Source organism: Porites lutea, chromosome 3 (assembly GCF_958299795.1).
Source record: "Porites lutea chromosome 3, jaPorLute2.1, whole genome shotgun sequence".
Classification (NCBI taxonomy): Eukaryota; Metazoa; Cnidaria; class Anthozoa; order Scleractinia; family Poritidae; genus Porites; species Porites lutea.
In genome coordinates, this window is record NC_133203.1 from 16,150,895 (window position 1) to 16,172,408 (window position 21,514).

A 21,514-nucleotide genomic window follows, 5' to 3' on the forward strand; every position below is an offset into this window, starting at 1 on the left:
TTTAGGGATCAACGCGTCCTGTTTCCTGGACTTAATACTGCACAATTCTTGTGCAAACTCTGTCCTAATGAGGTTAACAAGAGCCTCCACCTTTTCTTTTTCAACACCAGTTAGACTTGAGCTAAGGGCATCCACCACTGATTCTCCCACCCCAGCTGATGCACAATCTATGGGCTGTTTAATGATCTCCTCTATAACATTAAACCCAACAATTGGCATGTCAAGCGAATCTTTGGTAACTAAAAACAGTACTTGTAATGAGCGTTGTAAGTTTTCCTTGACAAGACTAACCAGTTACTTGGGATAATTGACACTTGAGCTCCTGTATCCCATAAGGCCTCGGTTTCAACCCCATTTAAAAGACACTTCACTGTACACTTCCGCCCAACAAGACAAATCACTTGTGCATGTTCCTGCGGTGATAAATAACTGACAAATGTCTGCAATCTCTTCCTGTCTTCTCGATAATTTTGGTCTGCCAAACTTGATATAGCTTGACAAAGTGTCTTATGTTCTTTCCAGTAATCTGCTTGACATGCTTTGCTACAATATCTCACAGCCTTGCAACCACTACACTGTTTGAAAGGGATATTCACCCTCTGTTTTCCCACAGAACCAACAGGCTTGAGTCTTGTAACCACTTATATGCACTGAGCCAGAGAACTTATTTTTAAACGGTGCAGCTCAAACATGTCCAGTTTCGTGACTAGGCTTCTTTTATGTCAGTAACTGAAAGGCAAACTCTTCGTGACAGAAACAAGAATGTCCAGTTTGAGTCATGAGTGTAAATCCTGCACCTAAGTCCTGGCTTAGTAATCCAGTTTATCACATGGAATGGGGGTATACCAGTGGGGGAAACAGTGAGATTGTTTTTTTTAAAAAAACAAACAAACTAACTAAGACTGTGACACCGTAACCCAAGTATTCTAATGTACCTTGTGCACTTGTACAGGGTCCAGGTTGGTTGGGACTGAAATGTGTTTCCGTCAATTTGGGTAAAACAGGCTGCTTGCTTGGCAAGATTGGAAATCTGTAAAAATACCTTGGAGTCACAGTTCAAAGAAAGTTCATTGTTTGAGAGTCTCTCACAGTGTCTCTGATTACAATCCATCTTTTTTACAAAGAAGGAAAATAAAAAAAAGATAAGAATTTAATGTGAATAATAATTAAAATTTAAGAAACAACCTTACAGATAATATTACTATAGTGATGTACTGTTCAGGTATAACAATAATAGTGACCAGTCAGTTGTTTCCTCCAGGAAATATAATGGAAAGATTATAGGAATTGGCCTGAAAAGGTCATTAACGGGGGTGGGGAATTTGACAGTGCTGTACTGCAACAAAATAAGGGCTTTTGTTCTTAGTGTGACTTCAAATGCCAGCCTAATAGTGATGAATATGGCAAAAAGCTTTGAAATAAAAGTAATATTAACTCAGGATATCCAAGTCCCTTGTTCTCTTACCTGAGGCTGATGAAGTACAGGAACCAAGGTAATTGATGTCATTAAGGAAGGGTAGTTTCGAAAACGAGGACCAAGCAAAAAGCACCCAAAACTCGAAAACGAAACACCCAAATCTCGAAACCACTGTACGTTGAAGGACAACAACTTAAAAGTCTTGCATGATGCAAGCCAAACCAGGTGGAGACAATGGATGCATCTGCACCTCCAAAGGTCCACCAATCCATCTCACGGAGCATTTGATTTCTCGCCTGCAGATGTAGGGCGGTATTGATATTTATCGGTTGAGCCCTTCTTTCCTGCCACCCTTTTGTCTACATAAGCCTCTGTTATAGCACTTCGCGAGCACTTACGACGATCACTGGTCTTACCAGTAAACTTCAAGTGTTCGTTAAGCTGGCATTCTAACCTTCTTTGCCCCTACAATTTATTGAATGTTTGTTTGTTTGGATGTTTACGTAAAAGGTTTAAAATGGCCAAGGATAGTAGTTCTCTCGTCCGTCTACAAAAGCGGGAAGGTCTGAACATTCGGCCACGTTTATTTCTAATTGATTGTGTTTCAAATTGATCACGCTCACCACCGACAAGCCCTGACTGTTACCGCTGTCCTCCCTTATATTGTTTAGTTTGAGTTTTCCAAAATCTGCGTGTCCAACACAAGCAGTACGTTGTTTTAATGTTTTTGCCGATTTTCAAAGTTTTTTCCAACCTGAAAACTTGGGGTTTGCACTTAGCGATGAGGGGGGCATAAGGGGGTACGAATACCGCAATACCGCACATGGTAGCATGAGAATACGGCAATACCGGATCAAAATTTAGCCAAATACCGAAACCGCAGTTACAAATGAGAAAAAGTTGGTGTTGTCAATACTTCAAATCCTCCTTTCAAATAGAAATAATACTTTTATGTCAGTGTTTCCAAATCTAGGTGCGTCGATGGCAAGTGTACAATAAACATAAGATCATCGCGCTCGTTTAACTTTGTTCATTACATGTATACGTTTACGTAAATGATACAACAGGAATTTTCTAGTATTACTTTATATATTACTGGTCCTGGATCATAAACGGATGGAAAACAGTTGACTCTTATGGGGTTGTTTCAGATTCACAATTAACTCGGTTCTGTGTTGAGGGTTTCAAAACGTCGATCCCAGCTGCCCTTTGGATTCTAAGGGCACACAGCACACACTAGCCTGCGTAGTGTAGCGGTTTTGATTGGGCGCAATAATAAAGGCAGGCGTGGGCGAGGAGATTGGAGCAGGAGCTGCTTTGCCACTCACAGTTGTACTGCCGACAAAAGCATGTAAAACTGCCATGCCCGGTGGGGGTACTTGGGTTAATTTTTGCCTGGTATGTGCCGCTGGCCTCTCAGAGCCCCTAACCCATTATAGTCTACTCTATGGCCAATTATAGACCCCATCTTAGTCACTTTTGAACAAATATTTAATTTTCGCGATCCCAACTTCCTCACTTTCTATTTTTATGAATTGACCATGTTTTAGATTGAATGAAGAACACTTTACTTTTCATCTACAATACAAACATTCTGGTACCTTTGCTAACCGAAAATATGAAGAACTGTCTTACCCCAAAAAGCAGAAAATGTGCGACCCCATCCAGCGGCACATCCTCATTAGCCTCTCATCAGGAAGTACCCCTCCCCCCCAACCCTTGGGCCGCCATGCTATGTAGGGTAAGCACACACGAATACTAGTACATTCTATATTCCTGCATGCACAACAAGAAGGACGAGTAGTAATTTTTAGACCACACTATCTTCATAGATTATCTTTCGACACTACGTAATTTATAACAACCTCACTGACCTCATTATTTGCTGGAATATCTGACTGATCACTTAGTTGGCCCTCTGGATCGCTCACCATTGTTTTGCGACTGGCGCGAAAGTGGTAAGATTGGTAAGGAGGTTAACCTAGCTGACTATTCCCACGAGGTCCATGAAAGAATAAATAATGCCACATGTTTACATATCATTGGATAGAAAAGTTAATGTCGTTAATCATATCTGGTATGAACTGAAATTACAAGCCATACGATTTGTCTGCACTGTTCCGGCAATACGATCTCCGACTGAGCAACTATGGGAACACACGCGGGTCACGCAGGCTAGCCAGGGAGACCTTTTAGGATTTGTATCCTCTTGTCATGAAAAAGAAGATCACCGCGACACAATGATTTTTTCACCGTCTACCGCGACATAAAATTTAAACTTTCCACACACCGCTTGGACTCTGAAAACCGCAATACCATACTTTGAAACAAAAATTACCAGAACACCCCACCAAAAATAACCCAATACCGCAAACTCTTATGCCCCCCTCAGCAATGTCCACTGTTGACAGACTTCTACCTCAAGGTAGTGCGACCCATACCTTAGACAGGGTAGCCTAAGTGTAGCCGCTCCCTCCCTCCGACAAAAGAAAAACCATATAAACTCTTCGAAATATTTTTCAATTTTCCTGATAAACTGTAAAATTCGTCATAAATCTACTACTTGGAAGGAACTAATTCGAAAATCACTGTTTGCCCATGTTCAGGAATATCACAGAAATCACGAAAAAAAGAAGAGTTTATTTGGGGGAAGCTGTCACAAAATTACAGACGTTTGTATGGACATTTAACCATGTTTCAAGAGTCACAACTTGATCCCTGTTCAATCTTAGAGCACCATATTGATAGTTTAAATCTGATACTAGCCCCAGTGCCCTACGCAACTCCGAAATGGCCAATACTTGGGGTGACGGAAATGCATTTGCAACACCTCGTAGTTCTACTTGAATAGTTTTGAACTGCATTCCATTTGTTATTGTGCTTGATTCCTGCTGCTGGTGACTTGACAAGGGACTGTCTCGTGTTTTTAAAGGACAGACAGGTTTCGAATTTTGGGTGCTTCGTTTTCAAGATTTGGGTGCTTTGTTTTCGAATTTTGGGTAATTTGTTTTCGACATTTGGGTGCGCCGTTTTCGAGTTTTGGGTGCCCCATTTTCGAGTTTTACGTGCTTCATTTTCGAGTTATGGGTGCTTCATTTTCGAGATTTGGGTGCTTCCTGCTTCGGTCTTCGTTTTCGAAACTACCATTAAGGAAGCTGTGTTGTGGCCTCGCAGGTTGTTGTGCCGCTGAATGTCGAAAAAATTAAGTTAAAGAAAACCTTATTGAACCAGTTGTAAACTAGAATGTAAAAGCCACTTAAGCTACGCCAGAAAGTCCGCTAAATGCAAACTCACTAGCAGGATGATCTAAGATGTTAACCAACACTACATCTCTTTGCTGCTCTGATGAGATGTCGATACAAAAGCACCGAAAAATAAGACTCACACACCTTTGTCACATTTTGTGACAATATTATTCCCACAATTTGAGCGAAACCTGCTTGTGTCTTGTCTCTTATGTCCACAGTTTGAGTAAAACATGCTGTTTGCCTTCTGCTTGCCAACAAAGATGGCAGGAACATGTTCACTGCATCGATGATGCATTTCCCGCAAGCTCGATCCAGTCCCTTATCTCGTGTTGTTTTCGATTTACAAGTGGAGTTTAGAATTGGGAGAGAATTTCCGAATTTGGAGTGGTATTTTCAAATTGGAAGTGTTGTTTTCGAATTCAGAGATGAGTTTTGAAATTAGGAGTGTCATTTGGAATTTGGAGTGGAGTTTTAGAATTTGGAGTGAATTTTTTTACGAGTGAACTTTTAGAATCAGGAGTAAGTTATTGGAATTTGGGGTGTGTTTAAAGATAAGGAGTGTCATTTGGAAGTCAGCGTGCACTTGTGGGCCACTGTAGGGATCTACTAGAAGAATATGCCTTTTGCTTCCGGTAAAAATGTCTAACTAGTATGGAAACTGGAGGCTTTAAACTCGCTCAGACTGGCCTCTTTTTGCCCCAGTTTTGACTCTGAGATTCCAGATGGTGTCTATATTTTAAGCTTTGATATTAAAAGTCTACATTTTATGACAGATGGCTGTGTGAACAAGTGGAGCCGTGAGTGGTTCTTTCGAGGGATAGTTGACTTTGAGATTTGTCTAAAAGGCGCATTGGTATAAGGAGGTTTGCTCTATTCTTGTTTGCGGCTTGGCTTGCTATGTCAAAGAAGTTTCAAGGGTTCTTTTAGCTCACTCGAAATGTGGGTGTAAAAAAGAAATCGCTTGCAAATTTATGCCCACGTTAGTTTACGTCCCTTTCGAAAGCACTGGGGATGAGACAAACAGCGCCTGGCAGAAACTCTGTTTGAAGCTGAAAACATTAATTTCAAGGGATCGTACTGAAGATTGCAGGTTAGTCCGAGTTGTTATACCAAGAATTTAATGTATTACATGACCAATGGACATTACGTGAATTATGGACTAGGTTCCTTGAAGTTTACCTATTGTTTTCATACACAAAGAAGGACTAAACCTGAGTCATCCTGTTTAAAGAAATTGTACGATTGCTAAATACAACATACTATTAAGCGACTTAATGCGTAGAATTTACTTTCTTCAAACATTTACTCCTTTAAGCTCTCAAACGATCATTGCTACTTATACTACCACAATATATGAATTGGAGAAAGCAATATTATTAAAGTCACACGGTCTTGTCAGAGCTAGAAACAAATAGTTTAAAGTAATATGATAACTATAACTAATACAATTTCTAGATCTTCTCTTTCACTTCCTAAGGTTGCTGGCTTTTGCAAAATTAATGGTTTTTTCTTGAAAGTTGTCAACAAAATTTGTATCCTTTGCCGTGTTGCATTTCTATTGTCTAGTTAAAGGCAACAAAACCTCCACAGATTCAGATTACTGCCATCTTTGGGGCAGGAAAGAGGGGTGCAGGTAAGAAATAGCACATGTCATAAATAAAACATCCCATACATTTGTAGTAATGTGTATTCACGATCAAGTTTGGGCAGTAATTAAGTGTCTCAAAAAAACAAACAAAGAAACAGATAATTCAGTGCTCGACCTTAACTTTTTAAATCGCTGGTCCTTGGACTAGTTGAACTGAAAATTTACTAGTCCTGAGTAAATCTGTGGTAGTCCTTCCCGACTGCAGCATGACAATATTATTTGGAATATCTTTTGACAATTAAATTTCATAGATGTCATCATGAAACTTAACAATAGCACTGGCAGAGAGTAAAAGACGAGTGACAGACACTAACCAGGCTAACTCACAATTTAATAAAGAGTCAGACATTAATGTCTGACCATAAACTTGAAAAAAATGTTACTTTTTTTGTGTCAACTCTTTCTGATCTAAGTCTTTCATTGATATTGCCATACATGAAATACTTGTAAGTCACTAAAGTAAAGAGTCTGACACCCATGACTCAATAAAGAGTTGTTACCCACTCAAAAACACAACTTCAAGTGTCCATTATTTCTGGCCTCCTTAGCCTTTGCCATTAATCAAGCCATCTTGCAACAGCTCTAGTTGCATTGTACTCAGCATGGTCAGGCCCATTTAGTGATATGAACATTAAGGCATCCACAGTGGAAACATCAAGGGATGATCTAAAGTCTGTCATGATCCTGTGTAGACAAGAGTTACCCCTTTCACAGCATGCTGTTTGATTTGGCATTACAAGACACAACTCAATGAGAACCAGAAGATTGGGAAATCTTGGTGAATAATGAGGGTTTGTAAACAGTTCCTGCCAGAATTCCGTAGCAGAAAGTCTTAATCCACCTCGGTGGTAATGAAGCTTGAGCTCCAACCATTCATCTTTGCAAGTGAGCTCATTAAAAGCAACAGTAGGCCCAGTTATTAGATGGTCAAAGTGATTGATCAAAGAATCTAAGTGATCTTCTCCATACACAAGTAAGGCTGCTCTATCCTTGGGCGAAAGTAATGGTTTTGTTATGGAAGCTGCTGCCTTCAGAACAGAATTATCATTGAAATTACTAAATCTGCTGCTGATGTTCTGCTTTGCAAGATCAGTTAGTGTATCTCTTGTAGTTAGGAAAGAGGCATCATCAGTGTCTTTCTTTGACAAAACTATGTCATTGAATCCGTTATCAGCATCAACTGATCCTTCAAATGATGTCAGGTGTTCTCCTGGCCTTGTCTTTAGGGCTTCCAGACTAGCTTTGAGTGCATTTATCTTATCTTGAACTAGTGCAATGGTACCCTCTTCTCTTTGAAACACAAGAGAGACCTTGCTAACTTGCTGCCCAATTTCAAGGAGAAGGTGAAGGAATTTCACAAACAGGTATCTTGTTAACTTCTTTCCACAATTTGTAGCTGTGCCCCGCATCTTAGCACTGCTGCCCTCTGCTTGACTGGCATGCTGAAAGTGAGTAACCACTAAGTTATAGTTCTTAGTCAATAAGACGTTTAGGGCTCTCTCTAAATGAGGAATCCACCTGGAACCATCAGCTTTCACAGCTTTGTATGCCCTTTCACCCATCATGTCTGCCAGCTCTTTGATTTCACTTACAACCTTGCAGGAATACTTATAGTATTTCCAAATACTCTGTAACATCTCCTTTGCATCTTGGAAAAGTTTTACATCTTTGATTGTGTCTTGAAATCTTAATTCCAGCTTATGTGCAATACAGTGAATACTTATTAGACTGGGAACATCTGTCTTCAGATGGACATAGACACTGTTATTCTTTCCAATCATGACACTTGCCCCATCAGATCCCAGACAAACAAGTTTTTGCTTCCAGTTGTCATCTATTTCCTTCAAGACTTCTTTGATAGCTTCTGTAATACCAGTTGCCTTCGCATTATGACATTCCTTAAGTCCTGCAAATTTACTCACAGGCACTCCATTCTCCAAAAATCTCACATACACATCTTCTACCTCTCTTGTCCCCACATCTGTCGCACCATCTGCCATGACTCCAATAAAACGTGCTGAATTAACTGTTTCAGAAATATTGCATTTTAGCTCATCAGTAATAGCAACTACAAAGTTTTTGCAGGATTTGTCGGTTTGGTATGTGTTTCCTAAACAAACTCCATGTTTTTTTTCTAGGGCACACAGACTTGGAAAAGTAGTAAAAGGAGGTTCAAGTTTAGCGATCATATAGGCAATGTCAAATAGCTTTTCAATTTTTAGTCTCACCTCATCTGACACGAGAAGAAGAGCTCTTGGTAGAGGTGCATTTCTAGGGTTTGCTTTGACACGAATAGCCTCTTCTGCCCGAATGTGTCCTGTTGACTTCGCATGACTTCTCAAAGATTCCATTCTGAAATTACTGCAGCCGCTTATAATATTGGATGCATCACTTGATTTCTCTGGAAAATCAAGGCAGGTTATACAAAACATTTTGCCATCATTGTAAATAACCCAAGGAAAAATGTTTTTCCATTTAGGGTGGAAATGCCTGACTTTAATGGTTCGGTCCTCTTGACCATATGAAGATTTCTTGGTCGTTTTATTGATGTTGCTCTCTTTTGTCTCCAATGTCTTTTCTGTGTCACCACTACCTTCTTTCTGGCGTTTGTTTGGATAATCGCTGCTGTTAGAACTAGAAAAATACGTCTCTAATCTCTTCATGATAATAACATGGGCAGTCGAGTAAAGATGGTAGGCTGGGAGTTCCTTAGTGCCCAGTCCCAACCTCAGCCTTGTTTAGTCTTCTCGCCTCAGTCCTCGCATTGGACTATCATTTTTTGCGATCGGAACATTGGGAGGAACGCATCGAAACAGCGTTTACAAGACGTATATTTTGTTTTCACCTTGTATTATTTTTTAAAACATTACAAACTTCAAAGTAGTTACTGGTCCTGTGACTAGTGGTTCTAAGTTTCTACTAGTCCAGAAGCATTTTGCACAAGTCCAGGACTAGTGGACTACCACTAAGGTCGAGCACTGTAATTGCAAACAAAAGTTGATGAAACTGCCTGGCTTGAAGCAGATTGGACATGCACTAATGACACTAATTATCTTTGTATCACCACTTTCCCGAATTTTGCTGATTTTTGGCAATGTTACTTGAGAGGTCAGGCTTTTTTTTAACTTTTCTGACATGAAACCTAAGGGTCAAGTCACACTAGAGGACAAAACTGTTTATGTCAAAAATCTGTGATCACAATGAAAAACCAAGTGCGACCGGTTTGTTCACCAAAGGACAAAATTTGGTCGCGGACGGACGATGTTCAAAGATGCCGTTGACTACCTCTGGAGCAGGCCAAATTGAGACAAATTTTGGAAAACAATAGCGAGGGTGTTTTAATTCGGTTATGATTTGACAGGTGATATGTAGCAGTCTCTATGTTATAAACTTTGTTGTAAAATTAATAATGTTCTCATTTCGCAACAATATGAATCCCGGCGTGGGCGACCAATTTTTTCCTTACGAATGTCCACAATATCCACCACGATGGATCTATCCCTTGCCAGGCCCTTACATGTTTAATGATCGAGGAAATCCCAGCCCATCTCCTTCGACCATGAGTATTGACTCGTTGCCAGAATCTCTCCAGTTGAGGGAAGATAGCTCAATGCCGGCATCAACGCCATCTTCTTAGCGCCATGCATCTTCGTCAGCCGAGAACAAGAAGGCTCAGGACAGATGGAGTTAAGAAGAGGATAAGCTTTTAGTTCAACTGTGGGCAGAAATCACAAGGTGCTCACAGCATGGTGTTGTGTTTTGTTCATGGATTGTGTTCTTAAGGGTGACTGTAGCCTTCCGGACAAATTTTTTGTCACTAGCCGATTTCAAGTCGGATTTGTCCAGAACAAATCTGAAATTGCCGTCTAGTGCGACTTGGCCCTAAACCGATCAAAACCATCACTGTCACCACCCTCTGCTTCATCAATCTTCCTTTTGAAGTCTTTCTAGGCCTGCCTGGCTGTGTTTTCTTCACTCCCTTGGTATTCCTGGTCTTCTTCTCCCGGCTGCAGTGAATTGCACCTTAATTCTTTTCCCAAGCCTCTTTTTAGTGGTTGTCTTGTAGCTGTTCAGGTGTCTGGTGGCAAATGTGTGTATTGCTGATGCAATTCGAGGGATTGTAGTGCAAGTTTCACTTCCTTCTCTAAGTTTGTTGTATCTTTGCATAAATTTGCTTACAACCTGGATGAAATTTTCATCCTTACTCTTCAATTTCAAAATTATGTCATTGAACACATCCTTGATACTATTTTCAAGACTGTCAATGTCTGTGCAATCAATAAGATCATTTTCTAGGGCCATAGTTGGATCAGTAGAGGATGAATTTCCTGAGCCGTCATGTTCAATTTGATATCTGTCTGAGCAAAAGCCCTTTTCATCACAGACAATACCATTCTTGCCTGCCTCATCCTCAGTGCCTTTTTGATGGAGACTTACATAGAATGATATTGGCTGAGTGTTGCATTCCCCCAGTGCTAACACTGCATAATACTGTCTCCCAGTTGTTGATGTTAAAGGGACCATATTTCTTGCATGTAATTGGTATTTCTTTATGGTAGCAGCTTGGTGTTTGCACAGCTTTCCTTGTATGCCTGTTGGACATTCACGAACACCTAGGCTTATGTCAACAATATAAGACATTTTTTCTTTGAGGTGCTCTTCACTGCATAGACACCTTTTTTGGGTTCAACAGGGGTTATAAACGCTGGTGGCAGATTGCTTATTCCCATGCCTTTGAACTGGAGAGCTATATAGCTGTCTAGTCGGGGATGGGCAGTAGCTAGCAGCCTTTGTTCGATAAATAAATAAAATCAAATATTTGAACAAGGTTTAAGGCTTGGACTCGCTGGAAAATGATCTCTTTCAAGATTCTAATCGCGGCCTCGCTTATGTTTTTGGTGTTGTTACCACGCAGCATGAGATGCTTCCTTAACGCCAGTGCCCATTCTGATTTTCTGGACCAAAATCCTTCAAAGTATTTGAGAAGGTGTGGGTATTTAGATACTATTTTACTGGCAACAAAATTGTCATAAGCATCTTGAAGGTTTTCAGTATTTTCAGCAAATACCATCTCTTTCATCAGCCCAATAATCAATGCCCTGTCATTTTTGGCAATTTTGTTTTTGGTATCCCACAGGTAAGTCCACCTGCTCTGAAGAAAACGAAAAGCGCAGAGCAAAAGTGTGGCCTCTGGCCAGATAATATGGAGGGTATTTCGTTCAGGGGGACTGTTGACAGTTAATATTACTTTAACTCCAAGATCACCTCGTCTATAGAAAGCATTTGAAGGTAACACTTCCTTCGGTTTTTTAAGGCAGCGGTTACTGTGAATTCACTTTCACTGAAGTTACAACGCAACCAAGAGGCACTCCTCCAGCTGGAGTGCTTGTACTTAACAAGAAGAGGGAGTTCTTGTACCGATCTAAACCCGCTGTCGAATCGCAGAACACTGTCTCTGCAGATTACTGCACCATGGAATGTACCCTTGCAATTATTGGTGTACAAATGGCAAGGGCCAAGGGTGTACCACTGGTCTTGCCTCTGCCCATTCCAGCCTCATATCTTTGCAGAGCTGCCTTTCCACCTCTGTCTTTGTTCTCACTGTTTTACTCCTCAATTCTCTAACTCCTTCAACATGCCATCACGACTTTCTGGACGAATATTATTTTGCAACCATTTCTTGTGAAGCCTGTAAACATCCCTTTTTCTTGGATTGTAACAGCGATCTGACAGTGCCACCTCATATCCATGCTTCCTCTTGTCTTTTAGATGATGTCTGAGCTTGTGGATAGCTGCGGCAGGAGAATCACCATTTGAAAAGTACTGGTAAAGTTTTATCTTGGTTGTTTCTGCGATATCTCTGTGGCTCAGTGGTGCTGCACTTGTGATCGGGTGGTTGTAGGTATGGGAAAGGAACACTTGGCAAGGGTTGGTGTAATACAGGTTTGTAGGTGACAAGTGCTGTGTTTCAGCAAGCTTTGTCCGTAGTATACTAGGGCAAATGGTATTCTTATCCCTTGGTCCTGTTGGTTTCCTTCATTTGCTAGTGGTTTCTTTCCTTTCGAGTGACTTCTTGTATGGTGTTGACAATGAAAACAGAGACTACATATTTAATTAGTACTCAACAGCCTTCGTCCTACAATTTGAGGCGCAACGACAATGGTCGTTTGTTGGAAAGACCAAGTGCGAAAACCAAGAAAACAATGGGAGACAGAGCTTTCCACGTAGCTGCTCCTTTCATATGGAATAAGCTGCCAAGGTCTGCGCACGCAGCAACAAACTTAGAATCTTTTAAGACTTTAATTAAGACATTTTTATTTAAGGAATCATTTCAGTTATGTTAGTATATCTATATCTATTTTTGTAATTATCGTTTACTCATTTAATTGACCTATTTTTATGATTTTTGATATAAAGATTTTTAAAATTTAGTTATTTACTACTATTGTGATGCGCTTTTGAATATTTTATAGAAAAAGCGCAATACAAATAATAAATGTTATTGTTATTGTTATCCGCTTTCCCTTTCCATTTTGTCCTCTTGTCACTCCCCAAGTTGTTTTTTGGTGCTCCCCCAACTGAGCCACCCAAGCTCTCATCTCAGACTCATTTTGCGCATTAACTTGGTGAAGCCCCGAGGAACGAATGTGTGGAGAGAGACTTGAAATGAGTTATACGGTAGCTGTAATATGGTGGAAGAAATTTTCTGACAATTTGTTCATCAGTTTCGGTTTTTTCATCCTTCTCATGAAAATCATTACTTGTATCCCCATCCTTACTTTGCATGTCACTGGGTGTAAAATCTCACTCTTCGGCAGACTCATAGCTGGGCTGCTGTTCTTCTTCGTCATCACTCATGCATGTAACATCTGCATCTTCAACAGTACAGAGGGATGATGCCACAGGTTCATCCATGAGTATGATCTCAAATTCATCACTATCTTCAGATGTGGAGTGCAATTTAGAAGTCTTTGATGAATGGACATCTGGATTGGATGGTACTAAACATTTCTGAGGTTTTTGTTGGACTGAAACGCATGACAGGTGGTCCTGTTTGGATATTGGTAGCTTGTTTGCCTGTTGCAAAGAATATTATGAATCCACAGTTATTAAAAGTTCTACACGGGCCTCACAGTCTGAATTATTATTTAATTATACGTGTAACTACATGCAAAGGTATAAAACATTTTTCTTTTTACAGGAACCCTGGTGAACCGAATAATGGAACAACCAGTTTCATCCTTCTTTCCTTTGATTTCATGCAAGGGAAGGATTCACTCAGCATAAACTCAATTTGTTTCTGACCCAAGCTCCAACATAGTGAACACACTTACAGTATTGGAATCTGTTTGTATTTACAAAATCCCATCATATTATGGGTGAGGTTTGAAGTATTAAATTTTAACTATTAATTTTCCAAGGTGATCACACTGTCTGAAATAACACATTGCAATTTCCTATAGCCTGTAATGTTACATATAGGTATTCAGATGTTTGCGTTGTGCTATTCTGACAGTATTAAACAGAGAGAACAATTATTGTTCAGTAATTTTGTATGGCTATTTTCCATATTTGTAAGCAGACTTGCAGTCACCATTGTCTGCATTGGAAAGTGATTTGCACACGTTTTTCCACTGTACAAATCATATAAGAAAAAATTAGAAATAATTAATCATTTATTTTTTATTTATATTCAATTATATTAGTGATGAATAGTGCCCCCCAAAAATGGCAATGCAATGGCAATATACGCTACTAAATATTACTGTTCAGCTTGCAAAGAAAGTAGTGTCTTATAGCCCGGGGCTAGTGGATTTTGTTATCAGGCTTGTGAATTCTGTTTTTAACTTGCCCTGCCTGACGGGCAAGTGATGTTTTAAAGGAATTCGAATAACACAAGAACTGTGAAATCAATTGTGCTAGTCAAGAAGTTTTGGGGGCTAGTTGAAATGACGTCTGGGCAAGTAGATGCTAGCTTCAGCTTGCCATGGGCAAGCTGTAAGAATGATTTTCTTTGTACCCTGCTATTATTATTTTTTTAACAATGTCATCTAAAGTACTGTTACAGCTAATTAGTAGCTGTCATATAGTTATACCATCATAGTATTGGCTTACACTAAAGAATTGGAAATTAACTCCTGTGCAATTTCTTGGCCCAAGCTTGGTATATCAGCCTGTGGAATAAATCCAGAGGCAACTTTGATTCTGGGGCATTATTTTGCAACAATCATGTCTTTTTTTAGTGAGTGAAGTTGTTTGACACCGTAAATCATTTTACTGGTTAAAGCAAAAGGCAACAGACAATCGTAGTAATGTTAGGTCAAAAATGGTCATGGTGCAATCATTGAAATTTGATCAAGTATTAAATGATGTATGTGTAACTCAATGAATATTGTTGGACTATTTACATGTTTCATAAATTTACCTGTGTAAAAGGAAAATTTACTTGCTCATGGTAGATGAGATGTGCAGCATACTACGTGAAAAATATCCAAAAAATATATGACACTTTGAATATTGAATGCCAGTAATGGTGATAGAGTGCATAGACAATATAATATTATTATTAGATGATTTGCAGCTAGGAGACAGTCTGCACCAGATGGCGCTTAGTTATGAACACCTCACGTTTACATTAGATTAGTACCTGGCAAATAAATACACCACAATCAATTCCGTTATTCTGTTTTGGGATTTCCTGCAGTGAAATAATCAACATAGATGTATAAATGTGATGAACAAAACAAGTTGAAACAGTGTTGTAGTTTTGCCTTACAGCCAAGAGCGTCCAAAAAGAACACCAACTGACCTCTGCTATAACCAATGTCCAATCATTCTCATTGAATTTCTTTTTCTGCTTGTTTTGCATCTCCTCCTTAAGGTATGTTCTGTCACAGACTGAATATAAAATGGGAGATAAGCAGAACATTTCATTAGTATTGCTTGCCTACTTATGGAGGCGCTGTCATGTGTTATGTACATGGTACAGGTATGCGCAATTTTAAAAATGCAGAACATTTTTGTGCTAAAATAAATTAAGACAACACATTTTTGCTAGCAATTTCCTACTGCAAGGTGAGGAGTCCACTCTTCCTCCAAGGTGCATCTTCGTGATCTTCAGGGAGTCAAAATAAGTGATTTGTTTAATCTTGAAGTCCACAACCTATTTCAAGAGCGTATTTTTATCTGTTATAAATCACTGGATTTTACATGGTGCACAAAGCACTTCATGATGACTAGAATTATTTATTATGTGAAAAAAAAAAGACTTCCTCAAGTTATTTTACTCCAATTCTAAAATTAATGTCAGTTTACTTACAGCCAGGCACCAGTGTTCTTCGCTGTATAAATGGATAGGTACAAACAATTTCTTCAATGAAAAAAATGTCAATCTGTTTTGTTTTCATAAAAAAAATTAGTACATGGGTATAATCTGTTAATGCCAGGGACAAAGAACACACTCTCCACATTAGAGCACACTCAATCTTTGGTCTCATAATAGCAGCTTCATGACTGTGTTCCCACCGTTATTATTACAGAATCATTTGCAGCTACCTTTTCTAACTTACTTTTCTTGTCCATCTTGCAATCTTTCCATAACCTTAAGCAGACAGTTTTGAGAAGCAATGAGCATTGAAAAAGTGGAAATTCTAAATAAGAAAAGAACAGATGGACAATATTAAGTAAATGTTCCTTTCCTAAAAACAACTGCTAATGTTTTGCTATCCTTTAACAATGCACTTCTCTTTTTAACAAGTGACCTTATAAATATTTTACCTTGTTTCCTTTGTGCATCAGCTGAAGTTCCAAGTATGCATTGATAACCTGATAAAAAAGTGATAATGTGTTTAAGAAACTTTTACCCAATTCAGGGGCGCACTGCTCTTTAGGTTAAAATATAATCAAGCGTCAAGGTAATTAGAGTTAACTCTAATACGTAATGTTCTTCGGCAAATACTTCAAAACAGAAAGAATGTTTGTTGGTCGATATTTTTCGAAGGAGCATTAAGCCGTACATTATGATTAATCTTCTCAGCATGCAACAGGGTTTCAAGGTCACATTGGTATATATTGTGGTTACTAATTGTGCACTTTGGAAGTTGGCTGTTCTTATCATCCTTGGCGTCCTCTTTCAAAGGAAAAACAAGAAACCATGCTGTTTCACATATTGATATTAAAATAGTTATAGTGATAAAAATAATAGTATCAATAATTAATGCTTTTCATCAAAGGGAGTGCAACATGTAATCCTTGCTTATCATCATACAAAATCAAGGACTAGCTTACTTTATATATATTACGCAGCAGCCTTTCGAATTTTAAACCATTTGCCTGTGTAAGATGCGTGTTCTTCATCTATCTTATTTTGATGAAAAAAGGCTGCTTACCATGAATCCTCTATTAAACCCCCTACAAGGTGGGCTTTTTATTTCAAACACATCGAACCATCCTGGATCAGTCCACACAACATACAACGTCACGCTCCATATTTGGACACATTTGGCCGAGTGGGGGACTAATGCGAACGATAGGTGAAAATATCGACAAGACTGCCTTCACTTTTAGGGCTCGTAAAAAAAAAAGGATTCAATATTTCTGAAATTTTTTTTCGAAAATGAGTTCTTGAAAGATATGGAAATCTACCAAAAGAAACAAATCGAAGGGTTAGGGGCACTAAAAATGTAGCTCTCCTAATCTGAATGCCTAAAGCACACAAAGCTGCGGATACTTCCTCTAAAGTCTGGAGAATATCTGGATGAAGATTAAGTATTTACATGCACTAATAATAAAGTTATTACCAGTTCGGTCTTCGATGGTCCAAAAAATTCACTGTCTTTGTTGCATTCCACCAACAGAAGTTCATGAAAATCAGCATATTTTTATTTTCAAACGGCATTATAGGGATTATAGGACATTTACAAACAAGATAGAGAAATGTCGGAAAAGTTTTAAACTATAGAAAATATAGGGACACTTAAAGTCTCATATATTTCTTCTTATATGCTACCACACTTTTTAAATAACAGTTCAATTTTAGTTGGCACGCTTCAGACTTTGACAAAAGAGCAACTACTTTCACAATGTAAAACAAGACTACATAGGTGAATTTTTTGTGGCCGCCAGCTTATAAAGGTCAAATAGCCGATCACCATCCCTCTCTTTAATAGCATCATTAAATTCCGTAAGTATGAGCCCAAAGCAAATATCCTTCTGTGATAATTGTAGAGATCGTCTTGAGTAGGACCCTCATCACATGTGTCTGCAGTAAGGGTTTCATTCTGAGCAGGGTGAGTTTGTCTTTCATGTCTGCAGTCAACAACAACAAAAAACCTAAAATTACAAAAGCTAACTATATTAATGTTATGTATTAACAAATTAAACTTCTTTCTGGAAAGAGATTTGTTTTATCCAAAGCCAAGGTTGTGTATGAAAGTGGGTGGAGGAAGGGGGTTACAGGTTAGGGCAGGCTCCTTAAGGAAATTTGAGATTAAGAGAAGTCCTGAATTAGCTAACTTGCCACAACCAAAAAGTTACCTGAGATCTTTCACTTCAGAATTATTCAGTTTGGTTATAAAATCTCGTTTCACGTCCTGCGAGACGATGTGGCAAAGGCTGGTACATAAGAATCCTACCCACTGCACGATCCTGCCTTTCCTTTAGTTTAACATAAATTGGAAAGAAGCGGTTGGGTTGGCTGTAGCCACTCACTGATACCCCTGGACTGTCAATAACTTGATGTGCTGACTTGTCTCCTTGTGTATAAACCCATGTACTTCCGTCGTATAACTGGATCATACGCTCCATGGCTATGCAGCTCTTTTCCCTGGAAGCACCAAGCAGCTGATCAAAAAACTGGGATGCTTCCTCCTTGCCAACGATGGCTTTATGGCCAGGCATTGATTTAAGCTGCCGGAATAGCCCAGCTTCCGTAAATTCATCGACAAATAAAGGGTTATCCTCTTTTGCCTGAAGTGAAACCTTATTGGCTGTGCACAGCCGTGTTGAAAGGCAGGGGACTTCCCTGCCCCGGGGTCACACAAGCAGATCATGTAGAGGTTTATAGTTTCTGCACGTATTCTACAGTCAACCTTGACTGTTGAGGGCCCCATCAAGCATGCCACAGTTGGCAAGACACTGGCTAGCGAAATGTCTCTTCTCGTAATAATAATAATAATAATAACCTTATTTATATAGCGCTCATATCCTGAGTTCATAGCGCTTTACAATGTAAAAAATGGGAAAATGAAATAATTTACATATCACGAGCATGAAAAGTCATTAAAAATCTATTTACAATCATTATATTACAGGTCTTAAAATCATAAAGTTTACAAAAACAATGACCCTCTCTCTAAAAATTGCCTAAAAAGATATGTCTTCAATTCTTTCTTAAAAACAGTTAAAGATGGTGACTTATGCAAATCTAATGGTAGTGAATATTTTTCACAGTTTAGGAGCACACACTGAAAAAGCCTTGTCCCCATAAGTTTTCGTGATTGATCAGTGTTGGTCTAACAGCTGTGTAGATGCGGACCGCAAGACCCTGGAATGCGATTGATAACTCGGTCTGTCCACCAGATAGCGAGGGGAAAGGTTGTTAAGTGATTTGAAAACTAGCAAAAGAATTTTAAAAACAATACGATAACTAACCAGAAGTGAGTGAAGGTCAAATAAGACAGGTGTAATGTCATCAAATTAACGACTCTGAGTAACAATTCTGGTGGCAGTGTTCTGAACGTATTGAAGCTTCTTCAAATGTGTAGTGTTGTTGGCCTTACTAACTGTATCCAACGATTCACTTATGACGCTTGGACAGATTTCCTCCCACGGAATGCTAACTTCTTAGCCTTGTTTCCTGACTGAAGGGGCTTCAGCTGCTGTTCAGGACCATTTGGCTGATGGCGGAAACGCTGAAGCCATATCTGAAATGACAACCAAAAGAAATTCAATACATTGTTTATCAAGTTCCTCTGAAGGTTTCTCACCACCTCCGAGTGATAATCTACACTCTTCATTCATTTACCAATTTCCACAACGACCTAACGCAAGTCAACTTTATTAAACTATACTTTTTTCTATGGAGACCGCCCCATTAATATTTTGCAACTTAATCCAAGGAATGTCAGTCGTGCATTCCAATTTGTCACTACTAGCTGCAAACCATTCTCCTTAATCTTGTGCATTTGAATTTTCCAAAAAAATAAGCCAGGGCCCAGGTTTTATCATGATTTGGACGAATACTTTAGTTTTCTGTTTGCTTAGAGGGTACTTAGGCTAACATTTTGGTGGTTCAGCTTGTTATTAGTATTAGTTATTCCACCCATTGTTCTTGGATATGGGATTAGCTGCAGTCACACTACTATAACTGGCCATTAATTTTAACCCTTGTGCAACATAAAGAAACATTGTGTGTGTGAACATTGGACTTTCTTGAAATTGCCCTTGATCAGAAGAAAATCCAAGGACAAATTAAACACGAATAAAAGAATAATTGCTAATATAATAATAATAATAATCCATTTATATAGCGCCTTTTCTACAAGATTCAAAGGTGCTGTTTACAAAAATTAGACAAAGCTAAAAAGTAAAAATAATCACAAGAAATTGACATTGAAAACTAGACGCTAACTACAAAGTAGATAAGTGTACACAATCGATTAAAAAAATAAATAAATAAAAAATTTAAAGAAACATCACGATTCATAAGCTCCCATAAAAAGAAATGTTTTAAGTTTGCGTTTAAAATAATAATTGAGTTTGCAGATTTAATATCCTCAGGTAAGTTATTCCAAAGTTCCAGAGCAGCAACAGAAAAAGCTTGTTTACCATACAAATTGAGATTAAAACAGGGTTTAACTAATAAATTTCTGTTAGAGGATCTAAGATTGCAGCTGTGTGTATACAATTGAAGGAGTTCCTCCTGTATATAGATTGGAGCTCGATCATGTGGTACTTTGTAAGTAATTAACATAATTTTAAATTCAATACGAGAGGAGACAGGGAGCCAGTGAAGATCCCTCAGGACTGGAGTAATATGGCAAAATCTTGGACACTGGTTGACAAGGTGAGCGGCAGAATTTTGAACATGTTGAAGCTTTCGCATAAGATAGGATGGTAGGCCGTACAATAAAGAATTCCAATAATATGACAGTTCCTGGGGTGCTGGCAAGAACCCGTAGCTGCTTGACTATAAATCACGACAGAGAAAAGGAAATGTAACAAACACTAAAAATAAAGAGCTGAACACATGCTCTGGTTGACAGGATTGAAAGATGCATCAGTTTTACAATGGTGATTAACTGAAATCAACGCTTTTCCTGTTTGACGGATAGGCCCTTTGCAGCTCGTCGCCAGGTAATCTCATGTCAAAAAGTATGGTGAATAACCCTAAGAATACCAGAGATTAAAAGAGCATAAAACAAGTAGTAGATCCAACAATTTTTAGGTTCTAAACTCTTAATAGTGTGATTTTATGGTGGTTTGAACAACTGAGAAAATACTGTGTATGTGTAGCAGTGGAAAAAAGTGCCAGACCACATGGCATGCAGTCCAGCAATTTTTTCCATACAAATCCTAATAATGTTGAATACATTCCAGCACCCATAAAGTCTTAGTCCCATGTGTCAATCACCTTAAAATTGGTTTCTAGGTAATTTTCTTATGCCCTTTCCATCTCTATTATTGTTGCTGCAAATCCACCAGGCTTCGTAGCAGACCTGTTCTTGTCTGCATGTGTGATCTGTCTGGGCTGCCTGTGCATGCAGCCATGTTGATTTGCCTTAATTTCATGGCCATCGATGAAGGCCTGTGGAATTTAATAGATTCAGATAGTAAACAGTTCACTTTATAGTTGAAAATGGATAGCAAATACCCCCCAAAACGCCCAGCTGTCGATAAACTGAGATGAAGAATACTTGTAGCGGAGAAATCAAGTTTTGTGTCAATTTTGCGAAAGCAAAGTACAAACCAAGTCATGGTAAATGTCTGTGAATGAAGTAGCGTACATGTATTTCGTAGAATATTTCAATCGCGCAACTTCTGCAACTCTACAGTAACATCAACTCAATGTCTTTTTTTCAGATACACTTTACATGTCATGTGCAGAACGTGTTTAGCTTGTAGAGTGTGCTGCTGTTTTTAACAGCATCAGTGGCTGCTGTTTTTAACAGCATCAGTGGAAAACATTGTGTCATGAAGGGT

At 38.9% G+C, this 21,514-nt stretch overlaps 1 protein-coding gene and 2 pseudogenes across 1 annotated transcript; all 3 read right to left on the bottom strand.

Moving 5' to 3' along the window:
• Window positions 1–6,870: 6,870 nt before the first annotated feature.
• Window positions 6,871–8,976, bottom strand: LOC140931649 (zinc finger protein 862-like). Its single transcript, XM_073381437.1, has one exon. It carries the CDS (start codon window positions 8,974–8,976, stop codon window positions 6,871–6,873), a length of 2,106 nt encoding a protein of 701 aa, XP_073237538.1.
• A 2,117-nt stretch (window positions 8,977–11,093) lies between these two features.
• LOC140931650 (uncharacterized) lies at window positions 11,094–15,895 on the bottom strand (annotated as a pseudogene).
• A 20-nt stretch (window positions 15,896–15,915) lies between these two features.
• LOC140931651 (uncharacterized) lies at window positions 15,916–19,234 on the bottom strand (annotated as a pseudogene).
• Between the last annotated feature and the right edge of the window lie 2,280 nt (window positions 19,235–21,514).

What these genes read in the sequence shown, in the direction of transcription:
- LOC140931649 (XM_073381437.1), bottom strand. Translation starts at nt 8,976, where the DNA reads ATGAAGAGATTAGAGACGTATTTTTCTAGTTCTAACAGCAGCGATTAT.